Source organism: Trichoderma aggressivum (genome assembly GCF_033847375.1).
Source record: "Trichoderma aggressivum f. europaeum strain CBS 100526 chromosome Unknown scaffold_004, whole genome shotgun sequence".
NCBI lineage: Eukaryota > Fungi > Ascomycota > Sordariomycetes > Hypocreales > Hypocreaceae > Trichoderma > Trichoderma aggressivum.
Genome location: NW_026946370.1, coordinates 327,490 through 345,024, shown reverse-complemented (window position 1 = coordinate 345,024; position 17,535 = coordinate 327,490). Strand labels below are relative to the sequence as shown.

Sequence of the window (17,535 nt, the reverse complement as noted above, 5' to 3'; positions counted from 1 at the left end):
GTCATGTGATTGAGCACGTGTGCAGTATCCTGTACCTCTGCTTGCACCAATAAGCTAGGCAAAAAGGCGGTACTGGGGAAATGGCACGCCGGGCTCCACTCCCAATTGCAGTCGAAAATCATTGGAGCTTGCTTTTTTCCGAATCGTCTCGACACCATCATCAATCGCAGACTCTCAAAGCTTCCCACGAGGCAGAGCAGCGACGACGAGGCTGAACAACACCAGCTTTGTCAAAACACACGCAAACAATTTTTGAACAAACCAAAAGAGCTACGCTCGTAGCCTCTCATCGTCAGCATGGCGTCCAACAAGCTCGGCAAGATGGTGAGTCGCTTCTCCTCCCCGCCGTTCTCTTGGAAGCGTTGACGTTGACGTTGACATGGTTAGACTGACGAGACGTGATTTAGGCCGGTTACGTACGACGACGCCCTCGATCCCCCGTGACGTTTGGCGTGATGGACACTGACGAGCCTCCCTAGATCAACTACCGGATGCGCGTGACCCTGCAGGACTCGCGACAGCTCGTCGGCCAGATGCTCGCCTACGACCGACATATGAACCTCGTTCTGGCCGACACTGAGGAATTCCGCCGCATCAAACGCAAGAACAAGACGGCTGCTCCCGGAGGCGCACCGGTGGGCCAGACCATTGTGCAGGAGGAGAAGAGGACACTTGGCTTGGTGATTGTTCGTGGAGCACACATCATCTCCCTGACCGTCGAGTCGCCTCCTCCCGCCGATCCTAGCGCTCGATTGGGCAAGGCCACCACCGGCGGCATTGCTTCGACTCTTCAGGCCGGCCCTGGCGTTGCTCGACCTGCCGGGCGTGGTGCCGCGGCCCCGATTTCTCTCGCCGGCCCGGCTGCTGGTGTTGGTGGAGGCGCTCCCCCTCCAGGATTCCCATCCTTCCCTGGAGCCCCCGGTGCTCCTGGAGCTCCTGGCTTTGGAGGACGAGGCGGCCGTAAGTTGTTGTCTCCAGCTGTTTCGAGAGCCATTGGTACTAATTCTTGGATTGCAGCCCCTCCTGGATTCCCTGGCCAGTTCCCTCCCCCCGCGGGTTTCCCAGGTGCTCCAGGCTTCCCTGGCGCGCCTGGATTCCCTCCCGGCGGCCCTCCTCCCGGCTTCCAGCCTCCTCCTCGACGATAAAGAAGCTGTATGAAAGCTCTAATTTCTGCGATACCCACGCGCGCAATCTAGTCCCAATATGACGTCCCGAGGGGGAAAAAAAGGAGACGAGTATGTGTGGCTTTTAGAGAGAACGGGAGAATTGGAATATTTCGCTAGGAACCGCTGTTAAATGATCAAGGGTGGCGTTTGGTGATGCTGAAAATGACACTTGGCTTGTAATCTAGCATCAACCGGGTACATTAAGCTATGAATCGGAATTCTTTTTTTTCATGCACGTCGATTATCACACCACGTAATAACGATATGCCAATTCAATGTTTTGAGAATGGTTGAGAATGGAATATTATTCCTCAAGCCCATCTGAATGCAGACCGATATGAGAAATGATTCATCTGTATCCACAAGAACATGCTATTATAGAGCATAATGGCTACGACTGAAGGTTTCAATGATAATCTTCATGCTCATACAAGGCTTTTTTATTCATTGAGATCCAGGATATCGAATCCATGACTAATATACATTTCATTTCGGTACACATCTCTCATCCTCTAACAATCCCGTCCCTTTTCACTCTCACAAGACTTTTTCTCCCAGCGCAGGGCCTCCCTTGGGAACCCCGTTGACGAAAATCCGGCTCACCAAGTCGCTCTGGTGCTGCTCAATCATCTCCCGCAGCACACTCCTCTCCATAACCACCTTGCCCGTCTCCAACAGATCCTTGACATCCACGTCGTCCAGGTCAAGAGCCCGTCCATCCCAAGGCACCTGCTCCATGGCCTCGTACAGCCTGTCTCTTCGGTCGCCCGTGACGAACAGCGTGCGGCCATCCTCACGTCCAAGACCCAGCGTGCTCAAAACGCCCGACATGTACTTGTTCAGATACGCCTCCCTCAGACCGTCCTTGAGGAACTTGTCCGCCACCAGGTCGAAATCACGAGGCATCGACAGCTCCATGCCGTCCTCGCAGATGATCAGCTCGCCCCGTCTGTACCGGTAACTCAGCGCCGTGCGCCACGCCTTGTCGTAGACCTTGCGGTTCAGCCTGGTCCCAAAGTCGCGAGGGTGCGGGCCAAACGACTTGCCGCCGCCTCGCAGCAGGGGGCTCTGCCTGGTGCCCTGACGTGCTCGTCCGGTTCCCTTTTGCGGGCGCATCTTGCGGTGCGAGCCGTGGACGTCGTGGCGGGTCTTGGAGGACGCGGTGCCCTGCCTGGTGTTGTCGCCCTCGTAGACGACGGCGAGGTGGAGGAGATCGCGGCGGAGGGGGAGGTAGAGGTGCTGGACGGACCATTGCTCGAGGGACTGCGGCTCGAGAGATGGGAAGCTGTGGATGGTGACGGGGACGGTAGAGACTGGGTGGTCGGAGGGGTTAGTCGAGGGCTATATCGAATCTTGGGGGGGAATCTCGTGATGGTCGCTCACTTGGATTCCATGACTGGATGATGGACTGCGCAGAGGCTGCCGACTTTGTAATCTCCTTTACCGGCGATTCGGTCGCCATTGACCGTGTAAACTGTCTGCTGAACGCTGTCGTCGCCGGCTATTTCGCAAAAGGTCAGCCCTCTCTCGTCATATCAAAAGTCTTTCCATCTCCCAACACACATACCTTGGACGCAGATATCCTCAGCGCAGCCATGGCCTCGCCGAGGCACCCAATTCCCTTTCCAGCCATTTTCGACAGCGACTCTGTGCAATGGCCTGGCCGTCGCTCTCCCTCTCTAATTATCACGTTTCGGAAGTGAAGGGAAAAAAGGACGGGTTTCGATTTCGGTGGTTGCAAAAGCCCAAAATGCTCAGCGGCGTTTTCCGCCTCCGGGCCGCCGAAAATTTCAGCGGGGCTAGTTTTGCAACTCCAAAGCCCATTTTGCACCACCACCCAATTGAACAATACACTACACTCTTTTTTTGTGATATCGCGAGATATTCCCAACAGCACTCAACCATGTCGCGGTGCCAGGCTGTTGCGAGGCCATTGGCACGGCAGCTGCGCCAGCAATGCGCAATCCGGCCCTTCACGACAGGAGTTGCCCGCGCCGCCGCCGAAGTCCAGCAGCAGCAGCAGCAGCCCAGCGCCCTCGATCTCGACCCCAACAGCGTGCTGCCGGAATTCGAGGCCGACCTGATCAAGGCGGGCAAGATGCCCGTCGGCTCTCGGAGGAGGAGAGTCGCCATGCGCACCACGGCCAGCATTCCCTTTGAGCAGCTGCCGTACCAGGCGTTCCAGGAGGCCAGGGCCGTTCTTGCGGCGGACAGGCAGGAGAAGGTGGCCAAGATCCAGGAAGAATTGGCTAAGATTGCGGCGTTGGAGAGTAAAGACGCTTCGCTGGTTAAGGGGGGACAGTCGATGAAGGATACCAAGTTGGCGAGTTTGAGGCGCTACGTCGAGCAGCTCAAGATTCAGGCAGATATCAACGACCCTCTCGTCAAGAAGCGCTTCGAAGACGGCCTAGGTAAGGAAATGCTACTACAATCTCACCATCAGAATGGTCATGCTCACTATACCACTCTCTAGGGGACATGAACAAGCCCATCTACAGGCACTACGCCGAGCGCAAGTGGCGCTCCTACGACTACCGCCTCATCACCCAGCGCATCAAGCAGTTCAGCATCGTCCCCGACGTCCTCCCCAAGCTCGACCCCGTCGCCGACGTCCAGCTCTACTTCCGGCACTCCAAGGTCGCCCCCGGCGCCGTCGTCGACTCCCTCGTCAGCGAGCACCCGCCCCGCCTCCGCGTGCAAGTCTTCGACGCCGGCACCCGCCTCGTCTCCCTCGTCGTGCTCGACGCCGACGTCCCCGACGCAGCCAACGACGCCTTCTCCAAGCGCTGCCACTTCCTCGCCGCCAACGTCCCGCTCGGTCCCGAGCAAACCTCCCTGCCCCTCGGCCGCATCGTCGCCGCCGACCAGCTCGCCGTCCCCTGGCTGGCGCCCGTCTCGCAAAAGGGCGCGCCCTACCACCGCCTGGGCGTCTACCTGCTGCAGCAGAAGCCCGGCGCCGCCGTCGACGTCGCCCAGCTCAAGCAGCTGTACTCTGCCCGCGACGGCTTCTCGCTCAAGTCGTTCCGCGACAAGTTCAGCCTCACGCCCGTGGGCTTCAACATGTTCCGCTCCGTCTGGGACGACAACACCGCCGCCGTCATGGCCCGCCACGGCATCCCCGGCGCGGACGTCGAGTTCCGGCCCGCTCGCGTCCACAGCCTGAAGCCGCCGGTCAAGCCTCGCGGCTGGGAGGCCAAGAGACAGGGTCCCGCGTATAGACACCTGTGGAAGTACACGAAGCGCATCAAGGGTCTGTCGAATGGCCGCGGATGGACCAAGAGGAGGTAGAAGGGGGGATGGGAGCAAGGGAACAAAAAAATAGAAAGCTCATGATATTGTTGTACGATATTCTTATGATGTGTATAAAAACAAAACAAAATGGAGTGTTACGTTTGGTACCAGCATATTGGCCCGTGAAAAGGAACTGTCATGTACAGGTGCCACTACTACTACCTACACGGCAAGATATTACGTTTAGATAATGAATTGAAAAGAGTAATAAGTCTTCAAAGGATGGAAGATGAAAGATAAAAAGTCCGCGATTGATATATTCGTCGGCACTTAGGTATGATTAAAGTAAAAGTAAAACTATGTACTTGTACTCACAAAAAGACTGGGCGGTTCGGGATATTTTCCACCACAAAAATACAAATCAATCCTCGAAAACGCTTGCCATTGCCCCAGCTCCCTTTTTCGAATCCCCCTTCTCCTCCATTGCAAAATAAAAAATATTTGCAAGTTTTCAGTCCCCCAAATTTGTCCCCCCTTTTTCCGTTTCAACCCTTGGCAAAAAAGGCAAAAGCCGAATACCAAGATACTCGAGGGGGTCTGTAGCATCAGACCAGGTAATTGCGGTATTAATTAGAGAGCCTGCGTTCATATATTAAGCTCCCAGGTTATGCTATGTGTCAAAGCCATGTGTTTTGGCTGCGATTGTTCGCCACGCTTCTCATCAAAAGGGTCGGTGCTGGAGCGACGAAATGGCGGCGAGCTGCAGTTGCTCAGTGTGAATCGTCGTGTACACTCTGTGCTCCCCCAAAAGGATAAATCTATGCATGGCTGCCCTCAGCCTTTTAGAATGCCTCATTGATCTTGTTGAGATCCCTTTTCAATGATTTCAGACTGCTTCGCCAGAGAGTAGCTCGTCGGGCATGTAGTCGAGATTGATGCCCTCATGCTTGTGCATCGGCGATTCCAGTTGGGAACGCTGTGATTCTGCCGGCGAGGGCAAAGTGAATGACCCAGGAGCTGCATTTTTCGGTTTGGTTAATATTTCGAGACATATAAAGCATGAATGCATAAGCAGCTGCACCGGATTCACCAGGCAAACTCACCATTGGCGGCGGCCGAGGGACGCCTCTCGCTCGGAGGGTCCATGCACCTCTCGACATATCGGAGAGCTTCCTTTTCAATCCAGAAATTGATGTTGGGATCGTTGCACGCCGCATGCGCCATGAGCTGGTTCTTTATACGCGTCACTTCGTCGAGCAGTTGAAAGTATTCCACGCGCAGGCTGTTGTGGCGAAGCTCCATGCCCGACTTGGTCTCCTCCAGCTCCAACACCCATTCCTTCTTCTTTTGGCGGCATTTGGACGCGGCGATGCGATTGCGCTCCAGATTCTTGCTGCGCTGAGCTGCGTCCTCCTTCTTTGCGGCAGCTCCTCTTCGTGCCAGCCTTCGTCCCCGCGACGGAGGCGGAGGCGGCGGCTCTTGTTGGAGCTCCTGCTTGATCGTTGCCGCCTGGGCCGAAGAAGCCGTCTTCTGTCGCTTGGCGCGAGGTTGAGCTTCCGAGGTGGACGCTTCGACGTTTTGGGCGGCGGCCTTTCTCGTCCTTGTCATCATGGTGGCGGTGGCCGTTGCTGATGCTGTGCTGGGAGCTGTCTTGCTCGGCTTACTGTTGCTGCCGCTGCCGCTGCTGTTTGTATTGCTGTGATGGCTGCTTTTGGCGGCGGTGCTGGCGATAATCTCATGAGGGGCAATAGTCGAGTCGAGGCTGCCAATGCTGCTTCGGTGGTCCCCAAAGCACTCAATGGAGCTTCCGGGCGACAGCAATGGCACGGACAGGGGCGTTGTAAAGTGCGAGTCCGGCGTGGTGGTTGCGTATGGCGAGAGCGACAAGCCGGGATCGACAAGGGAATCGATGCCTTCTGGCTGGAAATCAAAGGGGAACCCGGAGCCTGGAACGTTGTCGTGGATGCCCAGGCCGTAATCAAAGGGACTGTCGTTCATTTCCGCCTCTTGTTTTGCAAAGGCCGAGAGGAGACGAGTTTGAATGAATAACAGCAACGAGCAAATCTTCAAGCGAGGATCTGCTGGTCTGCTAATAAATGTCCCGCGACCGACAGGGCTTTGATTGACAGCTCGGTGAGGGGATCGCTGTTGGAGCTCTCCAAGGCCGCTGCGGGGCCGTTGCACGGAATCTGGGATCCAGGGGGGGGGGGTGATCCGGGCCTGGGAGGGGAAAGCTGAGGAGTTCGTTGCTCTCAATCGCAGGGCAACGAAGCTGAGTGGAGCTTGGACAGGGTCGATCGGCCGGTTTGACAGGACAGCAACAGGATGGGATGGGATGGGATGGGACGGGATGGGGCAGAGAGACGGAGTGAAGGAGGGAAAAGTCGATCAGATCAGAGAGGAGGATGTGAATTAACTAGTCGAGTAGTCGAATGCAGCTGAAAAGGTAAAATAGAAACCCAATGCCGCAGTGGGTGTGCAGAAGAGAAGCTCAGCTTGCTGTTGTCTGAAGCCGGGGAGGGGGTGGGAAAGTGGGAAAGATGGAAGAATGGAAGAATGGAAGCGAGGGCGGCAAAAGATGGATGATAAGAGGGAAGCCAAGGGTGGGATGGATTCACACAAAGCCAGAGCAGGCGGCGAAGCTTTGGGCACCACCAAGTACTAAGCAAGTACGGATGATAAAGTAGCAAAGGTAGTAAGAGGCAAGGTACCGAGACAATCAGGTTAGGTCAGGTCAGGACAGGACAAGATTGATGGTAGGTAAGTGGTAAGGCAAGGTATAGTAGCTGTCGAGAGCTGCAAGCGGGATACAAGCATCCAAGAGAGACAAAGAGGGAGGGGGCGCAAAGAGCTAAATGGGTTTGACGGTAACAGCATCATGCAACCAATGCATCAAGGGCGCTATTATAAGCAAGGGAACAAGCACGGCTGCTAGTCGAATCAGATGCCCGCATCCGACTGTGCTTGGGGTGCGCCTCCAAAGCATGTCCGAGAGCTGTGTAGGTTCCGTGATGGTCCTCCCGGCATCCATGAGAATCCTCGGGAATTAACCTTTGCGCCGAGACGGAGGTGTGGGCAAAAGCTTCTGTTGCGGATTTGTGACTTTGTTGAACGAGAAACCGGAGTGCCACCAGTGAGTGGAGGTTGAATGAAGCAAAGCATCGGGTGATGGATCGATTCGATGATGAAATGGAAGCTTTCAAAAAGCACGGGATTCTTCACAAATCACGCTGGTGTGTTGCATGCAGTATCTACAGTACAATACAGTATTGCATACCTCTAGTATCTAGTAGGTACATGTAGGTCTGTCCGTTGCACCGCATTTCGACGCCAAACGGATCCGAACCGTGCCAAGTATCGTACGTATAAATGTACAGCAGAGTACATGGCCGTCAAATGGCCCTCGCCGGAGTCGATCCCCGGCATCCACAGATACGAGTACTTGCAGTAGAGACATACCGGTATAATCCTGCACAAGTGCATGCAGTACAGTACAGTAATTCCGTTCTTACATGTAAGAGAGAGAGTCAGTCAGGTCAGGTCAGCCCCTGTGGCAACGAACCAGCCCAAGGTTTCATCCATGTTCCTGTCGTTCCTAACCAGCTTCCTTGGCCCCCATATTGTGATTAAACTGTACGGAGTAGATTGCGATGCGGCAGATTCATGGGTATCAAGTACTGCGCTCATACCTGGCCCGAGTACCGAGCACACGCAATCCCCCCCAGAGCTCTACCTCTATCCAGTCATTGCCCAAGTGCCTACTACCAAGGCAACAAGGCAATCAAAAGCAACCCCAAACATAAAACACAAACATACACAAACACATGCCGGGACATGCTCTGCCGTGGGCTGTGGCGATCCCTGGCAACAAAAGGTGTGGGAACCTCGGCCAACGGGTGGCCTCTAGTGCGATCGCGATCCGGCCTGCGATCCACGGCCATGGCCTAGGGGAACCAAACCCAGCAAGCCTTGTATCGCCCGGGTTGCGGTGGGTTACTGCGACGTAGCGACGGTGCTTCCGGACAAGTCCCCGGCTAGTACCCTTACAAGCCCTGAGCACCCGTAGACCACGGAACCAAGCAGTGAGACAACCTGCCACGCCAGCTTCGGGCGACTCCCGCTGTACTTTGGCCTCGACTTGCCCGGTACCTGCCCGCGGGGTCCCAGCAACAAAGCGGCCACATCAAACGGGGGCTCCACGGGGGGGCCACTCTGCGAACTAAAGCCCGCTGCCAAGCTGCCGTTTGCAGCGACAGAGTTCGCTAATAATCTTGGACCGTAGCGTCTTGGTGTGAACTTACAGTGGCTGCCTGTAACTTGGCATGGCTGTGCTTTTGCTTTGCCTCGTGTCTGCTTGCTCAAGCCACAGCACATTCCCGCCACCTGTGGGAGCTCTGGAGCTCTCCCTCCTCCCTCCCATCGCCATCGCCATCGCCATCATCCATCGCCGTCGCTTCCAGATGCTTCTCCTCTCCACTGCAATGTTACCAGACCAGAACGCCTTCAATCCAGTTCCGTTCCCGCTTCCCGTTAGGCCCGTCCAGCAGCTCCAGCTTCCACCACGGCCTAGGCCTTGGGCTGCGATTCCCGCTGGACACAGAAACAGAACAAAGCCGGATGTCGCGACAAACCACGGCCTGGAGACGCAGGGCCCGTCCGTCAGGCAACAATCCGGCTGCATTGCCAGGTTGCACCCTGTGCTGCACGCTTCTGCCGCTGCATATCCACGCACTCTGACACGCACGCTCTTCATGCCTGTGCCTTGGTTTGAGATGCGTCGTGGCCGTCGCCATTGGCTGCCGCCGGCCACGTCCACGTACCACAAAAGCTTGGTCCGACTCTGCCCTACTTCCGCACAAGGCATGGCTCCCCTGGCTATCCGGACGGAGGCTTTGCTTTTGCTCTGCTCTGCTCTGCTCTGCTCTGCTCTGCTCTGCTCTGCTCTGCTCTGCTCTGCTCTGCTCTGCTCTGCTCTGCTCTGCTCTGCTCTGCTCTGCTTCGATTCGGCAACACGACGGACAGCGGCAGAGACAAAGGCAGAGAGACAAAGCAGGCCCCAGCCGAAACGAAAGAAACTTCTGCTCCATACTTTCTGGCTGCGTTTAGAATGTGGCCCCCCCGGGCTCTTAGCTTTTCCCGCCCAAATGCTATTTCTCTCCCCCTCCAGTCACTTGCTTGCTCGCTCGCTCTTACGAGTATATCCCCGGAGCCTTTGAGCCGCTAGGTAGCTCCGGCGAAGTTTAACAAAGCGGGCGTTCCTGGAGCTGGAGCTGAAAAAACGAAAACGGGGACATGCTACAGCCCGCTAAGCCGATTGATGAGTTAGCCCGTCGTCTTAGTGAGCACAAGCAACGGTCAAAGATATGGAGCAGCTCCTTCAGCCATTTACCACATTGCTGCTGAGGTTTATCCGCAGGTAGCCAGCCGGTCCAGTCTGGTCCGGTCCAGCCTCAAGCAGCTCTACACCGGACCGGGGAGGCAAAATGCGAGGGACCAAAGACCGGAGAACAAAGTTTGGCCATGAGTCCCCAAAACCAGGAAAAGAGAAAGACCAAGGTGCGGATCACGGCAACTTTAACGGCGTCCGGTTAGCTGATGACAACGAGAGGAGCCAACGATGCGCAGACAAGTATCATGACAGGCCGTCAGTCCATCATACCACTTGTGCTCGATGGGCAAGCTCTGCGTTTCCCATCAGGCTCTCTCCGGACTATTGCAGCTCTAGGTTTGCTTTGCCGTAGCACTAGCAGGTTTCATCTTACAACTTGACTTGCAGAGGAGAAGCCATGCAGGTTGGCATTTTGCTACCCCGCCGTCAGCTCTCGTTTTGAGGTCGGCACTTTCACATGGCGGGATTGCCGTGATGGGTCTACGCGAAAACCTTGAACGTTGGAAAAGTCCATCCAGGTAATTACATAAATCAGTAACAGCGCCATGGAATTTGCCTAGAAGAACATCCGATTTCAGGGCGACGGCAATCTGGCTGGAAAACTTATACCCGACCAGAAGCCGATGTCGAGACAGGGCAATGGCAAATCACCTCTCGCCGTCATCAGCCTTTGGCTTATTTACACAGTTGGACAGCTCGCCGACTTCGCTCCGGCTCGCCTACACCCTCTCCCCAGGTAGCATTCCGTTCTCGCGCAGACAAGCTTCTGTGGCTCACAAACAGAGGCTATGCCATCGGGAAGCTTCTCGCCAGCGCCCAAACGGCTGCACACCTGGTCCCAAGAGAAGCAAGAGAAGGCAAACGAAAGCAAGGCAGGCAAGCAGGCAAAATGTGTTGCGGCTCAGTGCCTGGCGCAGGTCGGCGCCAATGCTACCTAAACGTTATCAAAAGGAGGGCACCAATCATGTGCGCACAACGAGACGCAGGTTTGCGGGAGTTTGATGCCGTCGGGCGACAAGATGGGTGTGCGCCGCGAGGCCCTTTGAACAAAGTACGAGTACCAGCTTCATGCTTGGAGACGTTGGCCAGTACGTCGAGCTCCGAGGCAGCCAGCGATGTGCAAACGGGCATGGTGCTTACGGCGTGAGTGGGTGTTGTCTATCCGTCTCCCGCAGTCTAATATGCCAAATGGGTAGCAGAAGATGCGGGCGAGACAGGACCAGACGGCGGCTCTGGATCGCTCGGATGGAGCAGACTCGTGCTAGAATCTGTGTGTGTTGTGTGTTGTGTGCTGTGTATTGCCTGTGACACTCGTAGTCTTACAGCGTCGAAGCTGTCACAGCTTAAGTCTGTGTTATTACATGTCCAGGCTACTGAGGCTGGCTGTGTAAAAGAACAATCTTCATCGGCAACGTAGAGCTTCTCGATGAATACCAGGTTCAGCTATCAAGTTCCAGACTCTTGAATAAGATGATGCCTTTTACGCCATGAATCTCGGCAGCTCGGCTCAGCATTAGGTGAATTGTTTCTCTCGATCGACTTGCACAAGCATAATTAAGAGCCGAGCCACTGGGTGACGAATCAGCCAAAGGAGTGTCTTGCCAACATGCAGTATTCAGTGTTTTGTTACTGTACAGAGTCAGAGTGAGAGTGAGAGCGAGAGTGAGGCCTCCCCCCATCTCCCTCTTCCTCTTCCCTCTGCTCCCCCTCATCCTCGAGTAGCCAGAGAGCTAGAGACAGCTATCAGCTAGGCCTTAGTAGACAGCTAGATACCTATAGTAGTTGAGTAGATAGAGAGGAGGGGGAAAAGATGCGTGATGGAGGGGCAGCGGCGGCACGTGATACGCCTTATGCCGTGTCACCTGATCTCGCGATATTCGCCAGGCTCTGGGCATCGCGACTACACAAAAAGCTGGTGTAACACGCGTTGAGGGGTTCCAAGGACAGCCGAACCTAGAGCCAGACTTCACAAGTTTCGACTGACTTTGAGGGTAAACTCCACAGCCCTCTTTGATGAAAGCATAGACTACAAAGTTTTTATCTAGACCGACAAACACGGCAGAGATTATATCATCTACAGCATAACAACAACAACAACAACAACAACAACAACAACAACAACAACAACAACAGCAACGACAACAACAACACATCACCATGTCTGAGCAAATGTCCTCCCCGCGCATCACCGCCTCCTACCTCGACAACTTTGTCGGCCGCATCGTCACCATCGTCGGCACGGTCACGCAGCTGCGAGGCGACCAGGCCACAATCGACGCTGACGGCGTGGTGACCATTCTGTTGAACCGCGTACGTGCGCCCCCCCCCCCAGATATCTCCCAATAGCAACACAACTAACAAAGGCATATCACCGTCAAGGAAGCTCATCTCGCCCACGGAAACGCCGCGCAGGTCATTGGCAAAGTCAACCCGGATCTGTCCATCAAGGCCCTCAGCACTCGTGATGTCGGTCCCGGAGTTGGTATGCCTCGCTATATCCTTCGAGTCCCCCTTTGGAAGAGAAGTCGTAACTGACAAACATCTCAGACATGACTCTCTGCTCCGCCGTCGCTGAACTCACCCACCGGCACAAGGACATCTTCATCTCCGACAACTGACGGGTTCCGCCAGGCCACGGCGTCTCGCCGCTCCGCACCCACGAGCCTCAGCACCAACCGCGCATCGCCATGGTCTGGCCCGGCCCCAACCAAAATCAAACCCAAACCCCCATTGTTGAAGAATCAAACTCAGCCGTCCCTTCGCACTCGTCTTCGCATTCGCCTTCGTCTTCAGTCTTCTTTGAACCGCGCCCCCGTCCGTCTATTGCTCGTCCTTATCGCATTGCGTCTCCTCCTCCTCCTCCTCTTCGCGCCTCTTTACACAGCCCCCCCAGCGGACCAGACTGGAATCACCACCGCCAGCAACAGTCGTTCGACCTCGACCTCGACCCCTACGATCCTCCGTTGCCATCACACCGTGTCTCCGCCGCCGCCTCTCAATCCACCTCGTCGTTGCCCTCGACGGCTCCCCCTCGCGGCTTCACCACCATGCCGGGCTCCTTCTACTCCAACCCCGATTCCCGCTCCAGCTCGCCCTTCTCCGATGACGAAGACATGTTCCGCCTCGCTCACGATACCTCGCCACTGTGGCAGTCCACCAACCGTCACTACTCCCAATTCTACGCACCAGACATATCCCCCTTTCAACCCATCCCCTCCGCCCAACCTCGTTCCATCTATCCTCCCTCGTCGTCTGCCTCCCCCCCTCCATTCACAAACACGACCTACTCCACACAGGCCGCAGGCTCTCTCCCCTCGCCGCCGAGCTCCCAGCGCGAACGCCCTGCCTCCCCTCTCTCTGTTGCGGATTCTCTGCCGACCCTCCGCGAGGGTGACTCCCGTCAACTCGCCTCTCCGCCAATGAGCCCGACACGACGGCCCCAAGCAAGGGGCCGCGGTAGCTACGCGAGGGACTCGGAGGACACTGATTCCCTGGCGCTCAACGCGGTAGTAGATGGTATCGGCAGGATACAAGTGGACATGAATCTGGATCAGGCGGGAAGATGGAGAATCGCACGTCAGAGAGATGACTCTTCTTGGTAGTATCAAGGACTGTCCATGCTGCGAAATGGTGACTCATGGAGGAAGTGCATAAACCAATGTACTCGCATAGATCGAATCAAGGTAGATTGGAGGAAGAAACAAGCGTATCGAGGAGCGTCTAGACGAGGCCTTTTATTGCACAACGATGTATAATGATGCTTTTCTATCTTAAAACTAATTACAAAACAACACTCCTTTTCTGTCCTTTTCCTTTTCCTTCTCAAAAACCCATTGCCGCCCCAAAAACAAAACTATCCAACCTTTTCCGACCCAAAAAAAAAAAACTATTCAAAAGTCCTCATCCGCCAACTCCCACCCATCCAAAGAACTCCCACTCGTAGTCCCTCCCACCGAACCAGAAGCCTCACCCTCCTCCATCAACAGGTATTCCTGGGCAGCAATCCACATCGCCACCGCCGCAGACCCGAAATCCACCATCCGGGGACTCGTCGCTCCATCGAGCCCCTGTAAATCCCCATGTATTCCGAGCCCAAGGCCAACTCCACCTCCATCCGTCGATAGTGTCTCCCGCAACTCATCCGCAACAGACCCATCATACCTCGCCATCCCAGAAACTTCACTCCCCAACCCCTTTGTAAACCGAACCCTACAAGCCCGGTACGACCCCTCCGCGTCCCTCCCCTCTAGCGAAATCACCTCGTCGTCGCCGCTTTGACGAGATCCTTCCGCCATGGCGAGAGAGCTGTGGATGCTCCTGATCCGGGTCGTGAATCGCTGGAACCGCGCCGCCTTTCTCTCGGCAGCTTCGGCTTTTCCCCTCCATTGTTGAATCTCTTTGCTGGCTTCTCGCAAGTCTTCGCCGAGCGACGTCGGGTGGGATTCCTCCAGCTGCTGTACTCGCAACTGGAGTTGTGCGGCCTCTGCTGATTTCGTTCTTAGGAGTGTTTCGAGCTCTTGGACTCGAGTGTTGATATTTTCCGTCCCATTGCTGGGACTAGTATATATAGGTGCATCTGTCTGTATGCCCTTTTCTTGCGTTTCTGCAGGTAAAAGTCCCCCTCTTCTATTCGCAAATGGCTCTTGTGCATCATCCCATGTGTCAACAAGCGGCCACGCGTTTGAAGGTGGACTGCGTTTATCCTTCGCCAAGTCTTTCAGCTCCACGTCCCCGGCAGCTTCGGGGTAATTATGAGGAGCCTTATCAGGGAGGTAAGGTTTATAAGGGCTGCTGTAAATGCGATGTGACGCGTGTTTATCTTGGTAGGCCCCTTCTACCAGGCCGAAAGCATCTTTTGATGCCCCAGTCTTGGGCTTTCGAGTCGTCAGCGGCGACTCATGCGGATCTTCAAACATGGCCGCCAAGGCCTTGACGGATCTCCTCTTTGTCGGCGTTCTATCTTCATAGGAATACTTGCTATTGTTGTCGTCATGGCTACCGTCTGATCCAATAGAGATCAAATCTGGCAATCGAGGCTTTTCGTGAATGATGATCGAGCCATCTTGGTCAACTCCCTTCAAGTTAGGAGCCATCCAACGCGTATGTTCATAAAATCCACTGGCTTGCCCGCATCGGATGGTTTCGGTTGACGGAGTCGGCTGTAAGAATGGATCTTCTGATTCTTTTGTATATACAGGTGGACGGAGGTGGTGAGATGATTGCGTCCCTCGAAGCTTCTCCCGACTGCGCGTGAGTAATCTCCCAAACGCTCTTCTTCTCCCGTGCAGTCTATCTGACAACGGGGACCTAATAGTTCTGTGGCTTTGGGCTTCCATACCCTCACGCCTATTATTCTCTTTGGGAGTTTTCTTGGATCGGACTTGTGAAGGCGGTGTTTGTATAATATTCTTGGCTCCTGAAAAAGTGTCAGATGCTGGTAGGTTTTTGTAAACACCACAGCGGTTAGTATTGCGAGAGGACACACGCGGGGGTATGGCCTTCATAGTAGTGCTCTGGGCTAAGCCAGTGGCACCGTTTTCAGCCGATAGACGACTGACTTCTTGGTAGCTGCGAGAATGCAGTAGCGGCGTGCTACCATTCTGTCGAGCCCCAAGGATTCCGCAATTGTGCTCCTAGCACAACTGCCTCGAGGGCGGCGTGACTGCCGTGATGCTGGTTGGAGCTGGCTCAACGATGCCACCCTCGCTGATAGGCGTGATAGAGACGATAACAGTGTTGCAAAGATCCCTCTGCTGGTGTCCCTCTTCTATAGTCGGAGTAACCCACCGAAGAGATGACTGTCTGGAAGGCCCTCTGCCGCTTCCCTGTCTGGACAATTGTGATGCCGCTGACTTTGTTCTCCTGAGTGAGACATGGGCGGATTCCAAAGCCTGAGCTTGACCGGGCAAATCTCTCCTGTTTTCCACACCCGAATCCCTTGTACGATTGACCATGAATGATTCCGAGATGGAGGACTGGTAATCGTCATGCGGCCCCTGCATTGACTTCGTCTTTTCGTCAAGTTTTGCCGTCAGTGACAGCATCTGGCGAACAACATCTCGCCAGTTGGAAATCACCATCTCGGCGACGCCATTTAGAACTTGGATCTTTCCGACATCCGGAATATCAGCATTGAGCTCCTTTTTTGCCTTTTGCCGATCGCGGCGCTTCTTTGCTGACATCGGAACCAGGGATAGGCCAGAAGTTGGCGAAGACTCCTTCATGTCGTAGTTGTCAAGGTCTGATCCAACCAGCAGCGAACCAAATATGATTCCAAGAGCATTGTATGACATGAGCTGACTAGGCGGTAGAGGTCGACCCTCGGCATCTGTGGTCGGCGATACTTCAGTAGCGTAGCCAATATGACTGAGCAAGCCAAAGACTGCACAAATCAGATCCCGTTGGGGTCGCGAGTCCATGGCTTGAATAGCCATCGCAATGAGTCGTGCACGAGTCTTTTCCAGTTTTTCTGCAGGAACCTCCAGCCGATCTTTGAGTTCTGAATAGATGGCAAGGAGTGCATCAAACAACGTGATCGATCCTAAAATACCTCCTGGCAACCGGGAAAGAATGCGCTTAAAAAGAGAAGCCACGTCGTGAACACGATGCGGGATGGATTCCGGCAGGGTAGGGAGATAGGTGGTGCTGGATATATAAGGATCACTGCCACTAGCGTCACAATAATAGTCGTAAAGAGCATCCACAGTCCTGTTGGAGCCTGGGACTCTGAAAACGCCTCGGTTGTCGGGGTTCTCAACAAGGTAGTGAGCGGTCGCTCGAAGGCACGTAGGGAGAGCCAAAGGGTGAGGGGCGAATCCCGCAGGTAGGTACAAGACGCTGCTGCCAGTCAACCGCACCAAGTCTTGCATGTCGAGAATCTTGGGCGCATTCGATTTGTAGCGACTGAAGGATCCTTGGTCCGAGGTGCTTCGTTTATGCGGAGGCACAGGGGCTACCTTCTTTGGCGTTGACTGGTTGGACGATCCTCGAAGGAATCGAGAGAACCAATTCTTCTTCTTTTCAGGGCTGAAAGAACCACTCTGAAACAACAGAAACATGAGAACTAAAAACAGGAAGCTTAATATCGAGAGGTTTCTTTCACTTACGCGGTTGCGAAGATGGGCGTCAAAGTCTCCAACGACGAGCGGTCTCACTCCGTTCTAGTGGCCATTAGCTTCAATACAAGTGACTATGGTAGCTTTAGATACTGTTACCTACCTCGCTCGCTAGCTTGTTGTATTTCTCTTCGAAGATGGATCGATTCTGTTCTTCATCTCCTTCGGTGAGAAAGTCTGGGCCTCCGGTGCTTGGTGTCCACGTGCGGCTAGTGGGCACGGTTACATTGTCCCCCATCCGCTCCGGAATGACTGTAGAGAGAGGTAATGCCAGTGATGCGCTGTGTGGTACGTATTGTGCTCGGTTCGCTGGAGGAACAAATGCTGGCCCTGCAGACTGGATGCTCGGAGGGTGGCTCCGTGGCTGGGCCACGGAGGAGCCATTCAAGAGGTTATTCAGCAGGGCCATGTCGACTGATGTCGAATTTGAGATGATACTGAGTGATGCTGTAGTTGAGGTGATGTCTTGATGATTCGTCAATGGTGAGAACCGGTGGTGAGAGTCGGTGTGGTGGAGAGAGGCGAATGCGCCTATAACGAAGCTCGAGATGGACTGAAAATGCTTCGATAAATCTCTGTCAACCTGTAGAAGAGAATCCCTTCAGCGCGATTCTTGAAGTGGCGCTGGCCAATT

At 54.8% G+C, this 17,535-nt stretch overlaps 8 protein-coding genes across 8 annotated transcripts; 4 read left to right on the top strand and 4 right to left on the bottom strand.

Moving 5' to 3' along the window:
- Window positions 1–297: 297 nt before the first annotated feature.
- On the top strand, window positions 298–1,145 carry Triagg1_1682 (uncharacterized protein; the record flags this gene model as incomplete). The annotated part of the gene is made up of 3 exons (XM_062895779.1): window positions 298–324; window positions 480–960; window positions 1,018–1,145. The coding sequence occupies 3 exons, from the start codon at window positions 298–300 to the stop codon at window positions 1,143–1,145; spliced, it is 636 nt and encodes a 211-aa protein (XP_062759221.1).
- A 558-nt stretch (window positions 1,146–1,703) lies between these two features.
- Window positions 1,704–2,799, bottom strand: Triagg1_1681 (uncharacterized protein; the record flags this gene model as incomplete). The annotated part of the gene is made up of 3 exons (XM_062895778.1): window positions 1,704–2,479; window positions 2,550–2,667; window positions 2,734–2,799. The coding sequence occupies 3 exons, from the start codon at window positions 2,797–2,799 to the stop codon at window positions 1,704–1,706; spliced, it is 960 nt and encodes a 319-aa protein (XP_062759220.1).
- A 270-nt stretch (window positions 2,800–3,069) lies between these two features.
- Window positions 3,070–4,454, top strand: Triagg1_1680 (uncharacterized protein; the record flags this gene model as incomplete). Its single annotated transcript, XM_062895777.1, has 2 exons — window positions 3,070–3,577; window positions 3,640–4,454. 2 exons carry the CDS (start codon window positions 3,070–3,072, stop codon window positions 4,452–4,454), a joined length of 1,323 nt encoding a protein of 440 aa, XP_062759219.1.
- A 1,029-nt stretch (window positions 4,455–5,483) lies between these two features.
- Triagg1_1679 (transcriptional regulator family: bZIP) lies at window positions 5,484–6,395 on the bottom strand (the record flags this gene model as incomplete). Its single annotated transcript, XM_062895775.1, has 1 exon — window positions 5,484–6,395. The coding sequence occupies one exon, from the start codon at window positions 6,393–6,395 to the stop codon at window positions 5,484–5,486; it is 912 nt and encodes a 303-aa protein (XP_062759218.1).
- Window positions 6,396–8,221: 1,826 nt separating this feature from the next.
- On the top strand, window positions 8,222–9,613 carry Triagg1_1678 (uncharacterized protein; the record flags this gene model as incomplete). The annotated part of the gene is made up of 3 exons (XM_062895774.1): window positions 8,222–8,385; window positions 8,502–8,675; window positions 8,767–9,613. 3 exons carry the CDS (start codon window positions 8,222–8,224, stop codon window positions 9,611–9,613), a joined length of 1,185 nt encoding a protein of 394 aa, XP_062759217.1.
- Window positions 9,614–11,943: 2,330 nt separating this feature from the next.
- On the top strand, window positions 11,944–13,388 carry Triagg1_1677 (uncharacterized protein; the record flags this gene model as incomplete). Its single annotated transcript, XM_062895773.1, has 3 exons — window positions 11,944–12,096; window positions 12,166–12,268; window positions 12,418–13,388. 3 exons carry the CDS (start codon window positions 11,944–11,946, stop codon window positions 13,386–13,388), a joined length of 1,227 nt encoding a protein of 408 aa, XP_062759216.1.
- A 288-nt stretch (window positions 13,389–13,676) lies between these two features.
- Window positions 13,677–14,879, bottom strand: Triagg1_1676 (uncharacterized protein; the record flags this gene model as incomplete). The annotated part of the gene is made up of 1 exon (XM_062895772.1): window positions 13,677–14,879. The coding sequence occupies one exon, from the start codon at window positions 14,877–14,879 to the stop codon at window positions 13,677–13,679; it is 1,203 nt and encodes a 400-aa protein (XP_062759215.1).
- Window positions 14,880–15,419: 540 nt separating this feature from the next.
- Triagg1_1675 (uncharacterized protein) lies at window positions 15,420–17,310 on the bottom strand (the record flags this gene model as incomplete). Its single annotated transcript, XM_062895771.1, has 3 exons — window positions 15,420–16,826; window positions 16,893–16,946; window positions 17,005–17,310. The coding sequence occupies 3 exons, from the start codon at window positions 17,308–17,310 to the stop codon at window positions 15,420–15,422; spliced, it is 1,767 nt and encodes a 588-aa protein (XP_062759214.1).
- Between the last annotated feature and the right edge of the window lie 225 nt (window positions 17,311–17,535).